The sequence below is a fragment of the Stegostoma tigrinum genome, chromosome 30 (assembly GCF_030684315.1).
Source record: "Stegostoma tigrinum isolate sSteTig4 chromosome 30, sSteTig4.hap1, whole genome shotgun sequence".
In the NCBI taxonomy this organism is placed as follows: domain Eukaryota; kingdom Metazoa; phylum Chordata; class Chondrichthyes; order Orectolobiformes; family Stegostomatidae; genus Stegostoma; species Stegostoma tigrinum.
Window position 1 is genome coordinate 44,097,939 of NC_081383.1, and position 19,754 is coordinate 44,117,692.

At 41.1% G+C, this 19,754-nt stretch overlaps 1 protein-coding gene across 5 annotated transcripts in view; it reads right to left on the bottom strand.

Moving 5' to 3' along the window:
• Positions 1–19,754, bottom strand: part of LOC125465967 (uncharacterized) — an 82,462-nt gene that overhangs the window by 7,169 nt on the left and 55,539 nt on the right. For all 5 annotated transcript variants that reach the window (XM_059638516.1, XM_059638515.1, XM_059638513.1 and 2 more), the window contains 4 exons: positions 15,863–16,001; positions 15,085–15,185; positions 9,042–9,183; positions 1,843–1,937 (listed from right to left, as the gene is read on the bottom strand). In XM_059638516.1, the coding sequence (XP_059494499.1) occupies positions 1,843–1,937; positions 9,042–9,183; positions 15,085–15,185; positions 15,863–16,001 (477 nt within the window). The remainder of the gene's footprint in view (positions 1–1,842; positions 1,938–9,041; positions 9,184–15,084; positions 15,186–15,862; positions 16,002–19,754) is intronic.

Below are 19,754 nucleotides of genomic sequence, written 5' to 3' on the forward strand. Positions count from 1 at the left end.
CAGCCATCCAGCAGTGAATCCAATACTGCCAAATTCAAAATCTTTTCCCAAAATAACTTCAAATCAGATTACCAATATAAAATCATGTTATAGTAAACTGGATATAATTATTTTAAAATGAGAACTGGATTGTATTTTTAAACCCGGTATTATTAACACCCCCTAACTATCTGAAAACCTGGGAGTACGGAGTTGAAATGTAACAACCAATTTGTGGAATCCAGTTCCCGAAGTAACTGTAAACTCCCAGAACATAGTTAAATGAAGTTGCAAAATAGTACAAGGTAGAAGTGGGAGTGAGGTTGTTGACTTGTTCACTGAGCTGGATTTATTTTGTTACAGCCAGCTCGGCGAGCAAGTCAACAACCTCATCCACAACCCGAGCTACAGATCTTTGCCAATACTTCAAAGAAGTGGGCGTGGTCTACAGGTCTCCTGATAGTAATCACAATGTAGGATGAAGTATATGAGAAGAAATATTGGGCGCTGTAATCAAGCAATACCAATTATCATGAGTAACTTTAAACTTCATTTAAACTGGAAAATTACATTGGCACTAGTAGCCCGAATGAGGAATTCACAGAATGCTTTTCAGACAGTTTCTTAGAATAGCATATCTGAAGCCACCCAGAAAAAAGGTTTTTATTAGACTCTGTAATCAGACTGTATTAATTAATGACCTCAGAGTAAAAGCACTTTTGGGCAGTAGTGACCACAATATGATTGATTTTGTGCCCAGTTTGAAAGCAAGAAGAGTGAGTCTGGACTACTTGGGTGGATCAGCCATGCTAAAAAAATTGCCTTTAGAGTCCAGGAAGTGCTGGCTAGGTTAGCCACAGGAACATAGAACACAGAACAGTACAGCACAGAATAGAACCTACGGCCCACGATGTTGTGCCAAAGTTTTACCTTAAACCTAAGGTCTATCTAAACTCCAACAGCTACCTTATACTATCATCAAAATGCAGGGAATGCAGGGTCAGAGGGAGATGGTAGGGGGCTAGGTCTGGGTGAGATGCTCTGCAGAGGGTCAGTGCGGACTCGATGGGCTGTGTGGCCTGCTTCCGCGCTGTAGGGATTCTATGAATCTAGCGTTTTAAACATGAATAAAGGCAACTATGTGGACATGAAAGTTGAGCTTGCTGGAGTGAAACTGGGAATAAGAAGTTACAAGAAAGATCAATAGAGGAGTGGCAGATACTTCAGGGGATATTGAAGAATACTCAAATAAATATAAACCTATTATAAAAGAACAATTTCAAGGGGAGGATCCACCAGCCATAGTTAACTAAGAAAAATGTTAAGGAAAGCACAAAACTTACAAAAATGTAATATAACTGCGTAATGTCAAGTGCAAGGTCAGATGATTTATCAGAATAAAAGAACAGCAGAAAATGACTGAGAAATATGAGGAAGTAAACTAGAAATGTGAAAATGGATAGGAAGAGTTTCTACAGAGAACAAATAAAATAAGTACTGATCCATTAGCAGTTGAGAATGGGGAGTTAATGGTAGATCTTCTGTTTTCACTATACAGCATACTAAAAACATTCTAGTAATAGTTGTAACTTAGGAGGTGGAAGTAAGAGAGGGACTTGGTAAAATTACAATCACTACTGAACTGACAGAACTTAAGGCTTACAAGCCCTTGCATCCTGATGAATCTCATCCTATGAATTTAAAAGAGGTGACCAATGATGTATTTTCCAAAAGAGACATTGTTGTGTGAAGAAAACTGGGTTTGGGAATACTATGGATGATTCTCATCAGTTTAAATCCCATCCCCCACCCCATATCCTCTCCTTTGTGACTTGGAAAAGTAAATAACACAATGCTTCTCACCCAGTGTCAGGTCTTTTCAAAGTTTCTTCATAATATGTCTTAGAGCGTAGACATTCCCTTTCAAGGAAATTATACTCCTGTTCTTTCCCTGCCTCCTGCAAACAAACAATTCATCAGGTTACTGCAGGTTGTTGTTAACAAACAGACGCACATCATAAAAATAAATATCAAACTGAAGCTACAAGCTTGGTTGAGTTTAGTGAAGTGATTTTTTTCACCTGTCTTTTAAATTATTGCTGCTATTTTTATATTCCACTGAACAGTACAGGTTCCTTGCCTAGTGTTAATTATGCATGTATAAACTCATTTGATGAGTCAAAGCATTAATTCATAATTTAGGACCATCAAAACAAAGAACGTGAAGACAAGCGCACCGTTGTTTATAGTAACTGGAGCCCCTCTGTATCCTGAAAATTAACTAGAGACTGTCCTTCATCACCCCTGAAGCCAATTAACTCAAAAATAACTCAGCAGAAAGAAATTGAAACTTGTGGATTTACCCTGCACACTAAACATTTCGAGTGCCAGCTATGCGATCAAAGGAAATCCTTTAACCAGATCCACACTCCGAAATCAAGCTTTTCCGTTATACTGAAATATCGAGAGTTATTATTACAACAGGATATAACTAAACATATTGATCAGTTATGAGATTAGTTTTATTCTCTTGCTTTGCTTTTACACCAGTTTTTCTTGGTCTCAATTAACCTGATATTGGTAATTGACAAAATTCATGATTCTATCATTAAGAACATTTAACAGACCACCTGCAAAATCAAAACAGTCAAGGCTGCATGAAAGAGAAATCATAATAAACAAATCTAATAGTTTTGTGTGTATTTTATGACATAGTACATACAGGATTGCAGACCAGTGCAATATTTTGCAAGGCGTATCAGGGATGGGCAACAAATATTCACCTTGTCAGCACCTTGCCAGTGACAGTCACATTCAATGAACAAATATCTTTTAAAAACTACTTATAAAGTCAAAGATCCATAGCATAGAAAAAGGCCCTTCAGCCCATCATATCCATTCTGGTCAAAACCACCACCTAACTATTCTAAGAGATAATGGGAACTGCAGATGCTGGAGATTCCAAGATAATAAAATGTGAGGCTGGATGAACACAGCAGGCCAAGCAGCATCTCAGGAGCACAAAAAGCCTCTGATGAAGGGTCTAGGCCCGAAACGTCAGCTTTTGTGCTCCTGAGATGCTGCTTGGCCTGCTGTGTTCATCCAGCCTCACATTTTATTACCTAACTATTCTAATCTTATTTGCGAGCACTTGGCCATGGACTTGTACGCTCTTGACAGCTTAAATGCATATTTAAATATTTCTTAAATGTTATTACGGTTTCTATCTCTACCACCCTTTTAGGCAGAGAGTATCAGATTCTGGGTGAAAACATTTTTCCTCATATCCCTTCAAAACCTTCTGCCATTTACCTTAAATCTATGCACCTGGTCGACAATCCCTCCGTCAAGAAGAAAAGTCTCTTCCTATCTATGCCCCTTGTAATTTTATACATCTTAATCACGTCCCTTCTCAATCTCCACTGCTCTAAGGAAGCAACACCAGTCTATACGATCTCTCTTTACATCTAAAGCTCAACAGCCTATGCAACATTCTAACAAATCTTCCCCATCTCCTCTGTACCGTCACCAGTCCTATCACATCACTCAGCGTAGATTCCAGAACTACACACAGTACTTCAGCTGTGGTCTTACCAATACTTTATACAGTTCCAGCCTGCTATTAAATTCTACGCCATACACCTTCCAAACTACTTTATTCACTTGTCCTGATACCTTAAGGGACCACTGTCCATACTCACCAAGGTCCCTCAAGTATTGTCTGTATCTCCCAATGTGTTTTGCAATAGTATCCCCTTGGTAAGTAACCCCTGGTTCCCACATCACTACAAAGAATGGTTAAATCTTCCCTCAGAGCACAAGCAAGTTGCTCTGAGATGCTGCTTGGCCGGCTGTGTTCATGCAGCCTCACATTTTATTATCTCTGCTCCACTAAGAAACTTATTCTCAGTTCTGTTTAGGTGTAACACATACAGCCTCTAATTTGATTACACCACTCCTATCCCCGACATCTAAGTCACTGATAATTCTAGTGGAAGATCAAGGCCCCTGACACATTCAAGAGAAATATTATTGTCAAATTCACCAATCAAAATACATTAGCTTCTACTGAAGAAGGGTCTAGGCCTAAAATGTCAGCCTTCCTGCCCCTCTGAGGCTGCCTGGCCTGCTGTGTTCATCCAGCTCTACACCTCGTTATCTCAGATTCTTGAGCATCTGCAGTTCCTACTATCTCAGAAACAGTAACTTCTACTCTGAGTCTTCTGCATTTCAATCAATTACCAATCCAGGTTTTCCAACATTGGCACTATTATTTCCTCTGATAATCCCTTGTGTATATTCTGCTACAAATAGAATAAAATTTAAAAGTCTTGTCATCTAGTTTCTTCACCATTCCTCTTTAAATAATGTATGAAATTTGCTCATTTTCAACCCACAGGTACAATTTCTGAATTTAGAGTGCTTTGGAAAATGATGACAAAGATTCGCAACTTTCTCATCTATTGTGTTCAATAAGTTATTTTAAGTTTAACTAATTTCTCCATTACATATTTTAAAAATAATATTTAAATCCATCAAATTCCTTGCTTTAAATTTCCCTGTTACTCGGATATCTTGTTCTCTTCCTCTATTGTGAAAATTGATACTAAACTCATTTAACACTGTGCATTGTACATCTTTACAACAAGTGCACTTGCACTTAATGGAGTCATACCACCCTTTGCGATTTCTTTCCTTTACTATTGATAAAAGTACTTGCTATTGACTTAATGCATATAACAAACTCCATATCAATAATCAAAAGAAACAGGGTAACAGTTGAATTCTCTTCCAAAATGACTCCTCAAAAATACAAAGATGGGGTAAACTTCTTTCAAGGAATTGTCAGCCCTATTGTTAAATTTTATGGAATAAGGTTTCCTCAACAATTTTGTGATAGACAGTGGAAAAAATGAACATACCTTGGAGACAGAATCTGTAAGCAATTGCTGCTGCAATCACACATCAATCTCAAATGCTACTGCTCCAACTTTTCCAATCACAGGCTTCCTTACTCTTGATCTTGGCCCTTCTCCAGAGACAGAAGTTATGATTGGAAGAACAACTAGATAGCAGAGGAAAACTGTGATTTGAGGAAGAGGAGCAGCAGCAGGAGGGAGGGAGAAACAGAGAGAGAGAGAGAGAGAAAGGGAGAGAAATAAGAGACCAAGATGTTGGTGCATGTGGTACAGATATAGTGATGCTGTCTGTGTCTGTAAGAAAATCAGAGTGAGGGGTCGAGAGAAAGACAGTGTAAGCAGTCGACTGGGTGTGCAGGGAGAAGGAAGAACCTCCCAGGGCGAGAGAGATGTGGGCAACATTGCTCACTTCCACATTTTATTTGAATCAATTAAATTAGTATGATTTTCCAAGTCTTTCACAAAAAAGATCTTTATTTTCCCTTCTAAAACTCTCTTGCTGATTTTTAAATTTAGAAACTACATCTGGAATAAAAGGAAAAAGGATGTTTTGGTGGATTTCTTCCCCTTTTAGTTTTTAAGAGATCTGATGTAAAGGGAGAAAATACTATGGGGAAATCAATTTTGTCTGTTCCCCTTGTAATTTTTTTTTAAAGTATAGAAGAGCCCATCTGTACACATTCTTGGGTATCAAAGTGTATTTTTTTTTACAAGTTTGACATATCGGAAGGTTTGGGAGTCCATATGAGCCAGAAGAGCCTAACCTCCAGGTCCCAAATTTGCCTTAATATCAGCAGCCGCATAAGGACAATACGGTGGATGGGTGGTGAATGAAGAAAAATGTTATGCTGTTGAGCACTGGCTGCATACCCAGTACAAGTTTCTTTTATTTTAATATTCTTTGGTCGAGACATGCAGCAAGTTTGCACATCCTTACTTTGAAAAGTTTGGTTTCTAACCTAAGGAGCCCTGAAAATCAAAATTTTAGGCCCTAAAAGTCAAAAAGTAGCCAAGGAAATCTGGGAGTACATGTTCTTGAAAAGAAAAAAAAGACAAATTTTGACTCAGCAAAAGATAATATACTCCCATTTTGTAAACAGGAAATCTAATGTTGACTTGCAAGCAAATTAAATCTTGCTTACGTATCGCTGGCCACAATGAAAATAAAACAGCTCAAAGACATGACAAAACATGTTCAGTTCTGAACGTGACAATGAACAATGCTAATCAATAGTCATTAACTTTAAGGTATTTAACCAAGAAATGAAATAAGATGGCCCAAGATCCATGTCCTAACCCATAGCCCAATGTCATGGAGTTAGCTAGAGGTGGACACTTCTGCATCGTTTGTACCATTTCATAGACAGATAACCAGTTAGAAAGTAGCTTATCTTAGCAACCAGACCTATTGTTATGAGATTAAAAGTGTGAAGCTGGATGAACACAGCAGGCCAAGCAGCATCTTAGGAGCAGAAGATGCTGCTTGGCCTGCTGTGTTCATCCAGCTCCACACTTTGTGATCTCGGAATCTCCGGCATCTGCAGTTCCCATTATCTCTATTGTTATGAGACCTAGTTTATAGACTATGATACATGCAAGAAGAAAGAAGTGCTTCTGAAGTGTGGTCAATCAGGTAACCTCGTAATACAGCAGTCAACTTGCATACAAGGCACCACCAATAGCAATGAGATATCCTGATCTCTTGTTTTTAATGATATAGGTTGTAGAATAATAGGTAGAACTCATCTACTCTTTTTCAAATAGTGTTACTGGATCTCTTGCGTCCTCTTGAGAAGACTTTGGTTTGAGGTCTAATGCTAAAAACTGGGCTTGAAGAGTCTATTCTGACTGTTCTCCTACCCAATACTTAGTCTTAAAAGAACAGTGAAAATACTTCAGAGATAATGGGAACTGCAGATGCTGGAGAATTCCAAGATAATAAAATGTGAGGCTGGATGAACACAGCAGGCCAAGCAGCATCTCAGGAGCACAAAAGCTGACATTTCGGGCCTAGACCCTTCATCAGAGAGGGGGATGGGGAGAGGGAGCTGGAATAAATAGGGAGAGAGGGGGAGGCGGACCGAAGATGGAGAGTAAAGAAGATAGGTGGAGAGAGTATAGGTGGGGAGGTAGGGAGGGGATAGGTCAGTCCAGGGAAGACGGACAGGTCAAGGAGGTGGGATGAGGTTAGTAGGTAGCTGGGGGTGCGGCTTGGTGTGGGAGGAAGGGATGGGTGAGAGGAAGAACCGGTTAGGGAGGCAGAGACAGGTTGGACTGGTTTTGGGATGCAGTGGGTGGGGGGGGAAGAGCTGGGCTGGTTGTGTGGTGCAGTGGGGGGAGGGGACGAACTAGGCTGGTTCAGGGATGCAGTAGGGGAAGGGGAGATTTTGAAACTGGTGAAGCCTCCTCCCACCCACCCTCCTGCAAAAATTCCATCCCCTATTCCCAATTCCTCCGCCTCCGCCGCATCTGCTCCCACGATAAGACATTCCACTCCCGCACATCCCAGATGTCCAAGTTCTTTAAGGACCGCAACTTTCCCCCCACAGTGATCGAGAACGCCCTTGACCGCGTCTCCCGTATTTCCCGCAACACATCCCTCACACCCCGCCCCCGCCACAACCGCCCTAAGAGGATCCCCCTCGTTCTCACACACCACCCCACCAACCTCCGGATACAACGCATCATCCTCCGACATTTCCGCCATTTACAATCCGACCCCACCACCCAAGACATTTTTCCATCCCCTCCCCTGTCTGCTTTCAGGAGAGACCTCTCTCTCCGTGACTCCCTTGTTCGCTCCACACTGCACTCCAACCCCACCACACCCGGCACCTTCCCCTGCAACCGCAGGAAATGCTACACTTGTCCCCACACCTCCTCCCTCACCCCTATCGCAGGCCCCAAGATGACATTCCACATTAAGCAGAGGTTAACCTGCACATCTGCCAATGTGGTATACTGTATCCATTGTACCCGGTGCGGCTTCCTCTACATTGGGGAAACCAAGCAGAGGCTTGGAGACCGCTTTGCAGAACACCTCCGCTCAGTTCGCAACAAACAACTGCACCTCCCAGTCGCAAACCATTTCCACTCCCCCTCCCATTCTCTAGATGACATGTCCATCATGGGCCTCCTGCACTGCCACAATGATGCCACCCGAAGGTTGCAGGAACAGCAACTCATATTCCGCCTGGGAACCCTGCAGCCATCTGGTATCGATGTGGACTTCACCAGTTTCAAAATCTCCCCTTCCCCTACTGCATCCCTAAACCAGCCTAGTTCGTCCCCTCTCCCCACTGCACCACACAACCAGCCCAGCTCTTCCCCCCCACCCACTGCATCCCAAAACCAGTCCAACCTGTCTCTGCCTCCCTAACCGGTTCTTCCTCTCACCCATCCCTTCCTCCCACACCAAGCCGCACCCCCAGCTACCTACTAACCTCATCCCACCTCCTTGACCTGTCCATCTTCCCTGGACTGACCTATCCCCTCCCTACCTCCCCACCTATACTCTCTCCACCTATCTTCTTTTCTCTCCATCTTCGGTCCGCCTCCCCCTCTCTCCCTATTTATTCCAGCTCCCTCTCCCCATCCCCCTCTCTGATGAAGGGTCTAGGCCCGAAACGTCAGCTTTTGTGCTCCTGAGATGCTGCTTGGCCTGCTGTGTTCATCCAGTGAAAATACTTGCATTGTGATAATGCCACTGCACCAGTAATCTAAGAGAACCATGTTAATGCTCTGGGGAATGGGATCAAATCCCACCATGACAGCTGGCGGAATTTAAATAAATACAGAATATAAAACTAGTCTCAGTGAGTGATCATAAAAGCTATAATCACGAGTTAAGCAAAACAATGGGGATAAACATTCATGCAGCAGTAAAACTAAAAAACCTAACAAAACAAGCCATTTTACCCAAACTTCATATTTTATACCATGTCATGGTAAGTGTCCAAGAGAGGAAGCAATATTTAAATAACTGAGTTCATCACAATTCATTCATTAACATTTGCAGCAAAGTTTCAAAAAGTAACATTCAAACCAAAACAGCAGCCACAACTCAGAAATTTAACAAGGAAACAAAGTGATAAAATCTGTCTGCAAGGCCCTTTTACACTTGCTCTGCATTGTTCTCCTTACCCCAGCTAAGAAGAATGGTAACCTTTCCTGTGTCTCAGGTTCCAGTGTTTTTCTGTCAAGACGTAATCTTTCGTACCTTACTTGGTCCAATTCTCTACCTTCCCACTCTTGTCTTGTTTCTCGTTCCCATGCTCCATGTGGTCTAATGAAAAAAGAAAATGAATATTTCATGCTTCATTTTGGGCTAACTGGACTCAAATTACTAAGTAACCATTTATACATACAAGGCTCAGGTGACATTCACTTGGAATAAGAACAGAGAATGAAAATTGTAAACAGTATATTTCTAATGGAATGCAAAAGCAAAGAATTGCTGAATTATGAAGCAGGTGGAAAAAATCTAGCAAATGCTACAATAGCAAATGGAGTTGGGTTTAACATGAAGGAACAATGAATATCAGATGGACAATGACAAACCAGTGCAAGGCATCAGTTAAGCAAGTATTGGTTATCAATTATCCAGAAAGAAAGCTGGAGCCGTCAGGACAATGCAGCGTAGATACAATTGGAAAGTTCCACTACTTCCTTTGCCCTCCAGTTCTGCTCTCTATTGTCAAACTGCCGGCCAGTGGATGAATGAATACTACTTCTAATTAGTTATCAGGAAGACTTAAACTACTATTTTCAGCCTGTTCCAGAGAAAGACTAGAAATGCTCCTTGCTACTTTCTCTATTGCTCTCATTAGTTGGTTAGCTTGTGCCAGAGCAGGAAAAGCTTGATATTCTTTTTCAATTCTACAACCTAACAAAAATGTACACCTTAATTCTTCATACAGCCAAAACCATAATCCATGATTATATCATCTTGGGTTCAATAATTCCAATATTCACTCTGCTGGTTAGCATCCTAAAACCTCCAGAGACCAATGTGTCCAAAACTCAGCTGTCTATATCCTGAGATTATGGGAACTGCAGATGCTGAAGAATTCCAAGATGATAAAATGTGAGGCTGGATGAACACAGCAGGCCCAGCAGCATCTCAGGAGCACAAAAGCTGACGTTTCGGGCCTAGACCCTTCATCAGAGAGGCTTATATCCTGTCTTATTCTACATCCTGCTGACACAACACTCCTTGGCCTCACTGTATCACTAACATCTCACCATTTTCAATGTTAATGACCTCTAAACCCCAAAGGATGAAATTTAAAACCTCTGTTTTCTAATTGCTTCACAGCTTCATTTCACTCCATACAGCACCCTCCCTATGAGTTAAGTGCCACATCCTAAGTTTCAGGTCTCTTAATTGACTTTATTCCTTCGTTTATCTTACAATCGCTGATCAGGAATATCCTATTTATGTTCCTCAAGGAGTTTACAGAATCAATATAGCCACAGCTTCATTATAGTCACCAAGTTATCCAATATGGAATTCAGAAGCTAATTATTTACCTGAAGTTTGACAAAAATTTGGAACTAGGAGTGGTTAAAGTGAAATAGTTTAGATACATTTAGCTGTTTAGTAGTAAAGATTCTGAATGTTTCTGAGAAAAGACACACACTGCCATAAGCAAAATTTGACAATTTGAAAGAATACCGAGGGGAAATCCAATATTTATAATACACAAGAGGATAGTGCTGATTGGTTCACAGGTATACATATCTTTTGTCTAAAAACTAGGTCCTGTGTAATGATGAATGTAGGTTCCAGCACAAGTGTGCAAACTGCAAGCCCAACCAACTATCCTAACTTGGTTGTGAGCACAATTGGTTGCACACTCAAAGTTCTTCAGTAAATATTATCCAATGGCAGAGTCACATCTAATGGTGGACACTGTGTTACAAGCTTAAGGTGGTTGAAGCATGGCAAGTAATTTACTTGTTGCAAACAGCTGAAGGGATATGCTGTTTTTCACAAACCACCAGTTTTTTTGAAAAGTACTGCCTGCATACCTGACATCAGCCCAACAGTAAAATTTATGTACCATTTTATTGATTGATGAGATAGGCAGAACATGTTTTTGGCCTGATTGCAACATCCTGAGAGTGGCAGGTAACACTCATGTTGCTACTACATATTAGCAATGTGAAACAGAAAGCTTCACCTGTTGCTTAAACTTTTAAGATACCTTCCCTTTAATCTGCAGTAGACTGGGGACTTTCAAAGATTTTCCCCCTTAATTGGTATTCTTGCATATTCTCCTGATGAGTGCAAAATGAAAGCTTTGACAAAATGTGTTTTTCGGCAATACTCAATTTCTGTACTACCAAATGACTATCGGTATATCTGAGACAAAAGTACATCAATTCAAATTTGGGATATAGACAACACAATTCATTTTACAGTTAAGAATAGGTAAGGTCAATGCTAAATTTCTTTAAGAGCATATTAAAACTAATGTGGTACCATTTCATTTCTAAATTCATTTATAATACAGTACTCAGTATTGTAGGGAACAGTATTCTACCTTCATCAATATGGATGTAGCGTACAAGAGCAAGGAAGTAATGCTGAAGTACATGGTTAGACCTGAAGTGGAGTATTGTGTACAGTTCTGGGTACCACACTTTCAGAATGATGTGAATGTATTAGAGGGTGCAGAAGGGATTTACAAAAATGGTTAATGTTTGAGAAACTTTAATTCTTAGGATAAATTGAAGAAATCATTTGCTTTGAAGAGGAGAAGGCTGAGGAGATTTGACAGAAGCTTTCAAAATCATTGGAGCGGATGGGGGAAACTACTTCTGCTTATAAATTGATAGAGAACTGGCTGCGTAGGTTTAAAGTGTTTTGCAACAGAAGCAAACTTTTCTCCATTTAGAGATGTAATGTAGTGTCTAGAAATGTGATGGAGGAAAATTCATTCAGGCATTCAAAACAGCATTAAATAATTATTTGAATAAAAACAATGTCCAGGGTTACAGAGAAAAAACATTCTACCTGCCACACTAATGAGTAATGTGATACATGAACTTTAGAGCTGATGTCTTGATAGTTATGTAGGCCATATATCCCAAGGACTGGTGGATCACATTCAAGTATTTTCAACAAGCAAAGTACTGGTTGTACCCAATTAGACTGCACTTGCAAACCTCAACACATTGTCCAACATGAGGTAGCATTCTGTAACTGGACAACAATTGCGGATTATCCTGAGTATGTGAACGATCACATTGACAACCGATTCATGATCCTGGTCAACAGTCCTTTTCCGGTTCATTTGCATGTACTGGAGGCTACATTTATTAATAAACAGGGTCTTGTTCTTTGCGACAGAAAGAATGAAAGGCAATGCCTAATCAATAAGGATCATTATTGAACCACTGCAAGTCCATATAGCATAGGCATACCCATCCTAACACCACTGTGGGTATTTCAGGATTTTTACTTAGCAACATAAGACCATAAGATACAGGAGTAGAATTAAGCCATTTGGCTCATCAAATCTGCTCCACCATTCCATCACGGCTGATATGTTTCTCAAATGCATTCTATTGCCTTCTCCCCATAATCACTGATCCCCTTACTAATCACAAACTTGTCTCTCTCTGTCTCAGATATACGCAATGACATGTCTCCACAGTCCTCTGCTGCAATAATTTTCACAGATTCACCACCATCTGGCTGAAGAAATTGCTCCTTACCTCTGTTCTAAAGGTTGTGCCTTCACTCTAAGGCTGTGCACTTGGATCCTAGTCTGTCCTACCACAAGAAACATCATCTCTGCATCCACTCCATCACAGACTTTCAGTATTCTGTAAGTTTCAATGAGATCCCCACTCATCCTTCTGAGGGTACAGAACCAGGGTCCTCAACTGCTCCTCATCTGGCAAGTCCTTCATCCCCAGGATCGTTCTTGTAAACCTCCTCTATACCCTCTCCAAAGCCAGCACATTCTTTCCGAGCTACACAGCCCAAAACTGCTCACAATACATGGTGTGGGGGAGGGTGGGTCTCAACATTTTACAATTCATGTAAATGATTTGGACAAATGGACTGAATGCGTGGTAGCTGAATTTGCTACAGATTAGTTATAGAATGTGGGGAGATAAGTAGGAAAGTTATTTGTGAAGAGGACATAAGGAGCCTGAAAAGAGATATGGATTGGTTAGAATCATAGAATCCCAACAGTGTGGTGAGAGGCCATTTGGCCCATTGATTCTGCACTGACCATCTGAAAAGCATCCCACCAAAACCCAAACCCACCCTATCACTCTAACTCCATATGTGCCATGGCTAACCAACCCTAACCCGCATAACCCTGGACACTACAGACAATTTAGTATTGCCACTCCACCTAACCTGTCTATCTTTGGACTGTGGGAGGAAACTGAAGCACCCAAGGGAAACCCAAGCAGAGACAAGGGGAACGTGCAAACTCCATGCAGACACCCAAGACTGGAATCAAACCTGTGTCTCTGGTGCTGAGAGGCAGGGCTGCTAACCACTGAGCTAGCGTGCTGCCCGTTATGTAAGGTTAAGTAAGTAGGCGAGGATCTGGCCAATGGAATACAATGTAGAAAAATGTGAAATTATCTATTTTTGCAGAAAGAATATAAAAGAAACACATCACCTAAATGATGAAAGGTTGCAGAGCTCTGAGAGCTGGGTGTCTTTGTAAATACACCACTGAGGTTAGTATGCAAGTACAGCAAGTGATCAGGAAAGCTAATAATGTTATTCGTTATTGCGACGAGATTTGAATGCAACAGTAGGGAAGTTATGCTTCAGTTTTACAGGAGATTGGTGAGACCATGGATTACTATGTACAGTACTGGTTACCATCCTTTTGGAAGGATGTCAATGCACTGGAAGCAATCCAGAGAAGATTTACTTGGCTAATACCTGGAAATGAGCAGATTGCCTTATGAAGAAAGGCTAAATAGACTTGGCCTGAATTGTCTTGAATTCAGAAGAGTCAGAGTTGACTCAATTGAAACATACAAGATCCTTAAGGGTCTTGACCAGGTGGATGTCAGAAGAATGCTGTCTCTTGTAGAGGAATCCAAAACCGGGGATAACATTGTCTAAAAGGGAGGGGTCACCTATTAACAGAATAATGAAGAAACACTTTTTCTCCCCTCAGAGGGTTGACTATCTTTGGAATATCCTTCCTCAAAAGGCAGTGAGTGAAGAATCTTTAAATATGAAGGCAGAGAGATTCTTGATTACCACGGGGTGAAAGATTATCAGGGCATACAGCAATGAGGTTAATGTCAGATCAGCCATGATCTTAATGAATGACAGAGCAGGCCCTAAGGGTCGAGTGGTTTAATCTTGTTACTTGTTTGTATGAATGAAAGATCGTTGGGCCTAGGACACTACCCTGAGGAACTCCTGCAGAGATTAGATAACTGACCTCCAACAATTACAACCATCTTCCTTTGTGCTAGATATGAATCCAACCACAATTCCTATTTACTCATTTTGCTAGGGCTCCTTCATGCCACACTCAGTCAAGACATCCTTGTTTTCAAGGGCAATCACTCTTGTCTCACCTGTGGAACTCATCTCTTTTGTCAGTGTTTGAACCAAGGCTGGAATGTGGTCAATAACTGAGTGAAATTGGAGGAACCCAAACTGAGTGGCAGTGAACAGGTTATTCTAAGCAAGTGCGGTTTGCTGATTTGATCCATTGCTTTACTGATGAATGAGAGTAGACTGATGGGCCAGTAATTTACCAGGTTGGACTGTTTTGCTTTATTTCGCTAAAAGATTCAAGGGAACTAGATGGGTTTTTTGCATTATTTCCAACGTCACCATTACCGAAACCAACCTTTTGATCCAGTTAGGGCTTTTGGATTACTTTTCCATTAATCATTATCACTCCGTTACCTATCCCTCACCTCCTCTCCCACATCGTGGCAAAGGTTAGCTAAGCAAAAGAAGCATAGTTTAGAAGATGACTGCTCTATTTAAGGTCAGCTAAATACAGATTGAACAAGGATTACTTCTAGGCCTTACTGATCATTCTCAGACAGTTACACTTATTTTTATTTTCACTGATTGAGCTTTCAGGGGATGTGAATGTTTATAATTCTCACCAATTAGACATCTTCTCTTAGAAATATTGGAAAACTGGAGGACAATCAAGATTTGCTTTACCCAATATCAAAAAACTGTCGTTTTACAGCTTCTTCCAAGTACATTTTCTGTAGCAGCTGTTCCCTCTGTTGGTAAGTTCGTTCCTGTGCTTGCTTTTCTACCTAAATGTAAGGAACACATTCAGTAAACATCACCTTTACCCAACTCTGTGCCAGGCTAATAGTTATTCACTGAGATTATAGCGTACAGAAACAACTAGTACAAGTTTAAAATAAACAGATTGTTCTGGAAAAACTTAGAAGGTCTGGCAGCATTTGTAGAGAGAAAAACAGAGTTAATGTTTGTAGCCAGTGACCTTTCTGCTCACAGTTCTGATGAAAAGTCACTAGAATGAAATGCTAGACAAGGTGTAGAGCTGGATGAACACAGCAGGCCAAGCAGCATCAGAGGAGCAGGAAGGCTGACGTTTTGGGCCTAGACTCTACTATCTCTGGAATGAAATGCTAGCTGCTTTTCTCTTTGCAAATGCTGCCAGTCTTGTTCAGTTTCTCCAGAACTTTATGGTTTTGTTTTAAATTTTGAGAGTTTGGACTAAATGAAGAAAACACTAAAAAAATTAAATTTAATTATCCAACCTCTCAGCCAATCTAGATAAAATATATTAAAAGTGGAATCAAGAGGCCACAACTTGTTTGACACCAACATCTGTCAGTGACCAGATGGTGCAGTAATTAAAGCTGCAAAAAATAGTCAGAAAGGTCCACAGACAAAGGCAAAAACTAACAACAGAATCACAATAAGGCATTTTCAATTTCCATTTGCAGATCATTCCCCTTACCTCCCCTAACAAGAACCTCTGCCTTATCGGAAAAGATTCATCCAGTCTCCCTCTTTCAAGACACATCCTCTCAAGCTGGAGTCGATCAAGGTCCCTTTCCAATAACTCTCTAGCTTCTTCTTCCCATATTTCACGCTCCCTAGTAAGAAACAGAAAAAAAAAATCACTTCGGAAATCAAATACCCTGAAGTGAGCATTATATAGAGCACTATGTAAGTCACCTTCAATTTCTTTGTGTAAGTTAAAAATTAACAGGAAGACTGACATAACCCAAAAGATACTAAAAGATGACTAAAATGGCATTAATTGTCCTATATTCAAGGCTCGTGTTTTACAAATTTCATGAGAAAATTAGAAAAAATAGCAAAAGTTGGTCTCATGAAATAACAGAATATAGAAAGTGACAAACTTTTATTTGGTTACCATATATAAATGGATCTTGTATGTTGTTGAAAATGGCAAAAGGAACAAGGGAAGGAAGTACTTCTAAAACAAATGACGGTGTCTAGTGGCCTCTCTTGGGCAGGACTATTATATTTTGATATCTGATCCGTGCAGATTTGGAGAGGGGAAACCAGGCAAGTAACTTCTTTGATCACATTCCAATAATCTCTACTGTAAATATGGCAAGGGCAGAAATGGTGTTACATTAAACATTGTATATTCAGTGCTAGGAAAACCCTATCAATGCTAACTGATAAAACTCAAAGCATTGTAGCCACTTTGCCAAGGCAATAAATTGGTCCCAGAATTTACATCATAGAGAAGAACCAATAATGTTAGCAGATGCCAGAAAGGGACTGCAATCAAATATCTGATCTGCAATCAGTGAATGACTGAAGCTTCCATCTTCTCTTAGTCTCTTCATGATGAAGGCTGTACTCTTTTTGTTCCTCAGCTAGTGTCAAAGATTAGTCAGAAGACAAAGAGAATTGAGAGACTGCTATGTGCTGTGTGCAATGGAGTCATGGCTCACTCCTGTTTCACCTGACTGTACCTTACAACCCAAGGGCTTCTCAATCCACTGGATAGACTGCACAGTGTCCTCAGGCAAGGCAAAGGGTAGAGGGGTCTGGCTCCTGAACAACACCTCTTGGTGCTCAGATGTGATGGTCCTGGTCTGCTCTTCAGACCAGGAATATCTAACGATTAAGTGCTGTCCCTACTACCTGCCATGGGATTTTACTTCTGTTATCCTGACAGCAGTTTACATCCCAGCCCATGCAGAAGTGAAAGGTGTACTTGATGAAATATACACCGCTAGAAATAACCTTCAGATGGAATACCCTCTGGCCTTGTTCATTGTAGCTAGTGACATCAACCATGCCAACCTCAAGAATATACCACCAAGATACCATCTACACGTTTCCTGTCTCACCAGAGGCCCAAACATCCTGGACCATTGCTGCAAGGCGCCTATCGCTCCATCCTCTGCCCACATTTTAATAAATCAGACCATAAGGCTGTGTGCCTTCTCCCAGCTTACAAGCAGAAACTGAAGTGTGAAGATCTGATACAGAAAGTCTTACAGTAGTAAGCTCCTATGTGACTGCTTGGACTCGGTGGACTGGTCTATATTCAAGAACTCAGTGGTCAACCTAAATGAATACGCCACTACCGTCACAGATTTCATCAGCAAGTGTGTAGAGGACTGGTGCCAAAGAAGTTAATGTGAGTATTCCCCAACTGGAAACCATGGATGGACTGGAAGGTCTAATCCCTACTGAAGTCCAGGTCTAAGTGACCTTGATCTTTACAGGAAAGCCATCAGGGTCACCAAGAGACAATACCAGACTAAGCTAAGAGTCCTGGACTAACCACACAAACACATGTTGGCAGTGGCATAGGTTACATGATATAACAAGCTACAAAACAAAGTCTGGTAGAGTCGCTGACAACAATGCATTCTTCCCTGATGAAGTCAACGCATTCTATGCTTGTTTTTAATGGAAGGTCAGTGAAATGATGCCACCTGCCTGACAGCCTCTAGTTAACCTGTACCGACAATCACTGCTGCAGATATCAGATCAGCATCCTTGAGGATGAACCCACAGAAAGCGATTGGCCTGGATGGAGTCCATAGCTTTGCTCTCAGATTCTAAATGGACCAACTGGTGGGAGTATTTACAGACATCTTTAACTTCTCCTTATTCTGGTGTGAGGTTCCCACCTGCTTCAAGAAGATTACCATCATCCCAGTGCTAAAGAAAAATCAGGCAATGACTTTTGTCCTAACATCCATCATTGTGAAGCGCTTCAAGAGGTTAATATTGACGCACACCAAATCCAGCATCCCAGACTGCCTTGATCTGCTACAATTTGTCTGCCGTCATGATAGGCCCACAGCACACACCATCTCCCCAGCCCTACACTCATCCCTGGAACATCTGGATGACAAGGACACCTATACCAGACTGCTGTTTATTGACTTTAGCTCTGTCATCATGCCATAACTCCATCCAAACTCATCTCCAAACTCCAAGACCTAGGGCTCTGCTCCCTCCTCTGCAAGTGGATCCTCGAATTCCCGTAATCAGTAAGGACAAGTGGCAACACAACAAGAATCCTCAACACTGGTGGCCTGCAAGGCTGCATATTCAGCCCTTTACTATACATCTTATGCACTCAAGACTGTGTGGCTAAATTCAACTCTAACTCCACTTACAAATTTACTGATGACAATACCATACTGGGTTGGACTTCAAACAACAAGGCAGAGTACAGAAGAAGATCACCAGAACCGAAACGTTAATTCTGTTTTTGCCTTCACAGATGCTGCCAGGCCTGCTGAGCTTTTCCAGCAACTTGTTTTTGTTCCTGATTTACAGCATCCACAGTTCTTTCGGTTTTTATAGAGTACAGAAGGAGACAGACAGCTTAGTGGCATGGTGTAAAGACAACAATCTCTCCTTCAATATCAGCAAAACAACAAGCTGGTTATCAACTCCAGGAAGCAGAGTAGAGGACATGTCCCTGTCTGTATCAATGGTGCTGAGGTGGAGATGGTCGAGAGTTTCAAGGTCCTAAGAGTGAATGTCACCAACAATCTGTCCTGGACCATCCCATGTCAATGCTACAGTCAAGAAAGCACAGCAACATCTCCACTTCCTCAGAAGGCAAAGAAAATGCAGCATATCTACCATCACATACCAATTATTTTAGATGCACCACAGAAACCATCCTATCTGGATGCATCAAAGCTTAATATGGCAACTGTTCTGCCCAAGACTGCAAGAACTTAAGAGTTCTGAATGCAGCTCAATCCAACGCAAAAACCAATCATCCTTCCACTGACTCCATTTACACTTCCCACTGCTTCGGGATAGCAGCCAACATAATCAAAGACCCCTCCCACCCGTTATACTCTCTTCTACCCTCTTCCATCAGGCAGCGATACAAGCGTTTGAAAATACAAAAGTTTGAAAACACATACCAACAGATCTAAGAACATCTTCTTCCCCACTGTTATCAGACTTATGAACGGACCTCTCATATGTAAGAGTTGATCCTTCTGTGCACCTTTTCTGCAGCTATAACACTATATTCTCATTCTTTTCATATTAACCTGATGTACTTATGTAAGGTACAATTTCTCCGCTCAGCAATACAATACTTTTTACTGTATCTCAGTACATGTGACTATAACAAATCAAATGAAAGGAATTTGGCAAAAATCTAACAGCTGTATTCAGTGATCAGAATAAATCAACGATAATAAAATGTGAGGCTGGATGAACACAGCAGGGCGAGCAGCATCTCAGGAGTACAAAAGCTGACGTTTCGGGCCTAGACCCTTCATCAGAGAGATGCTGAGATGTGTTCATCCAGCCTCACATTTTATTATCTTGGATTCTCCAGCATCTGCAGTTCCCATTATCTTAGAATAAATCAA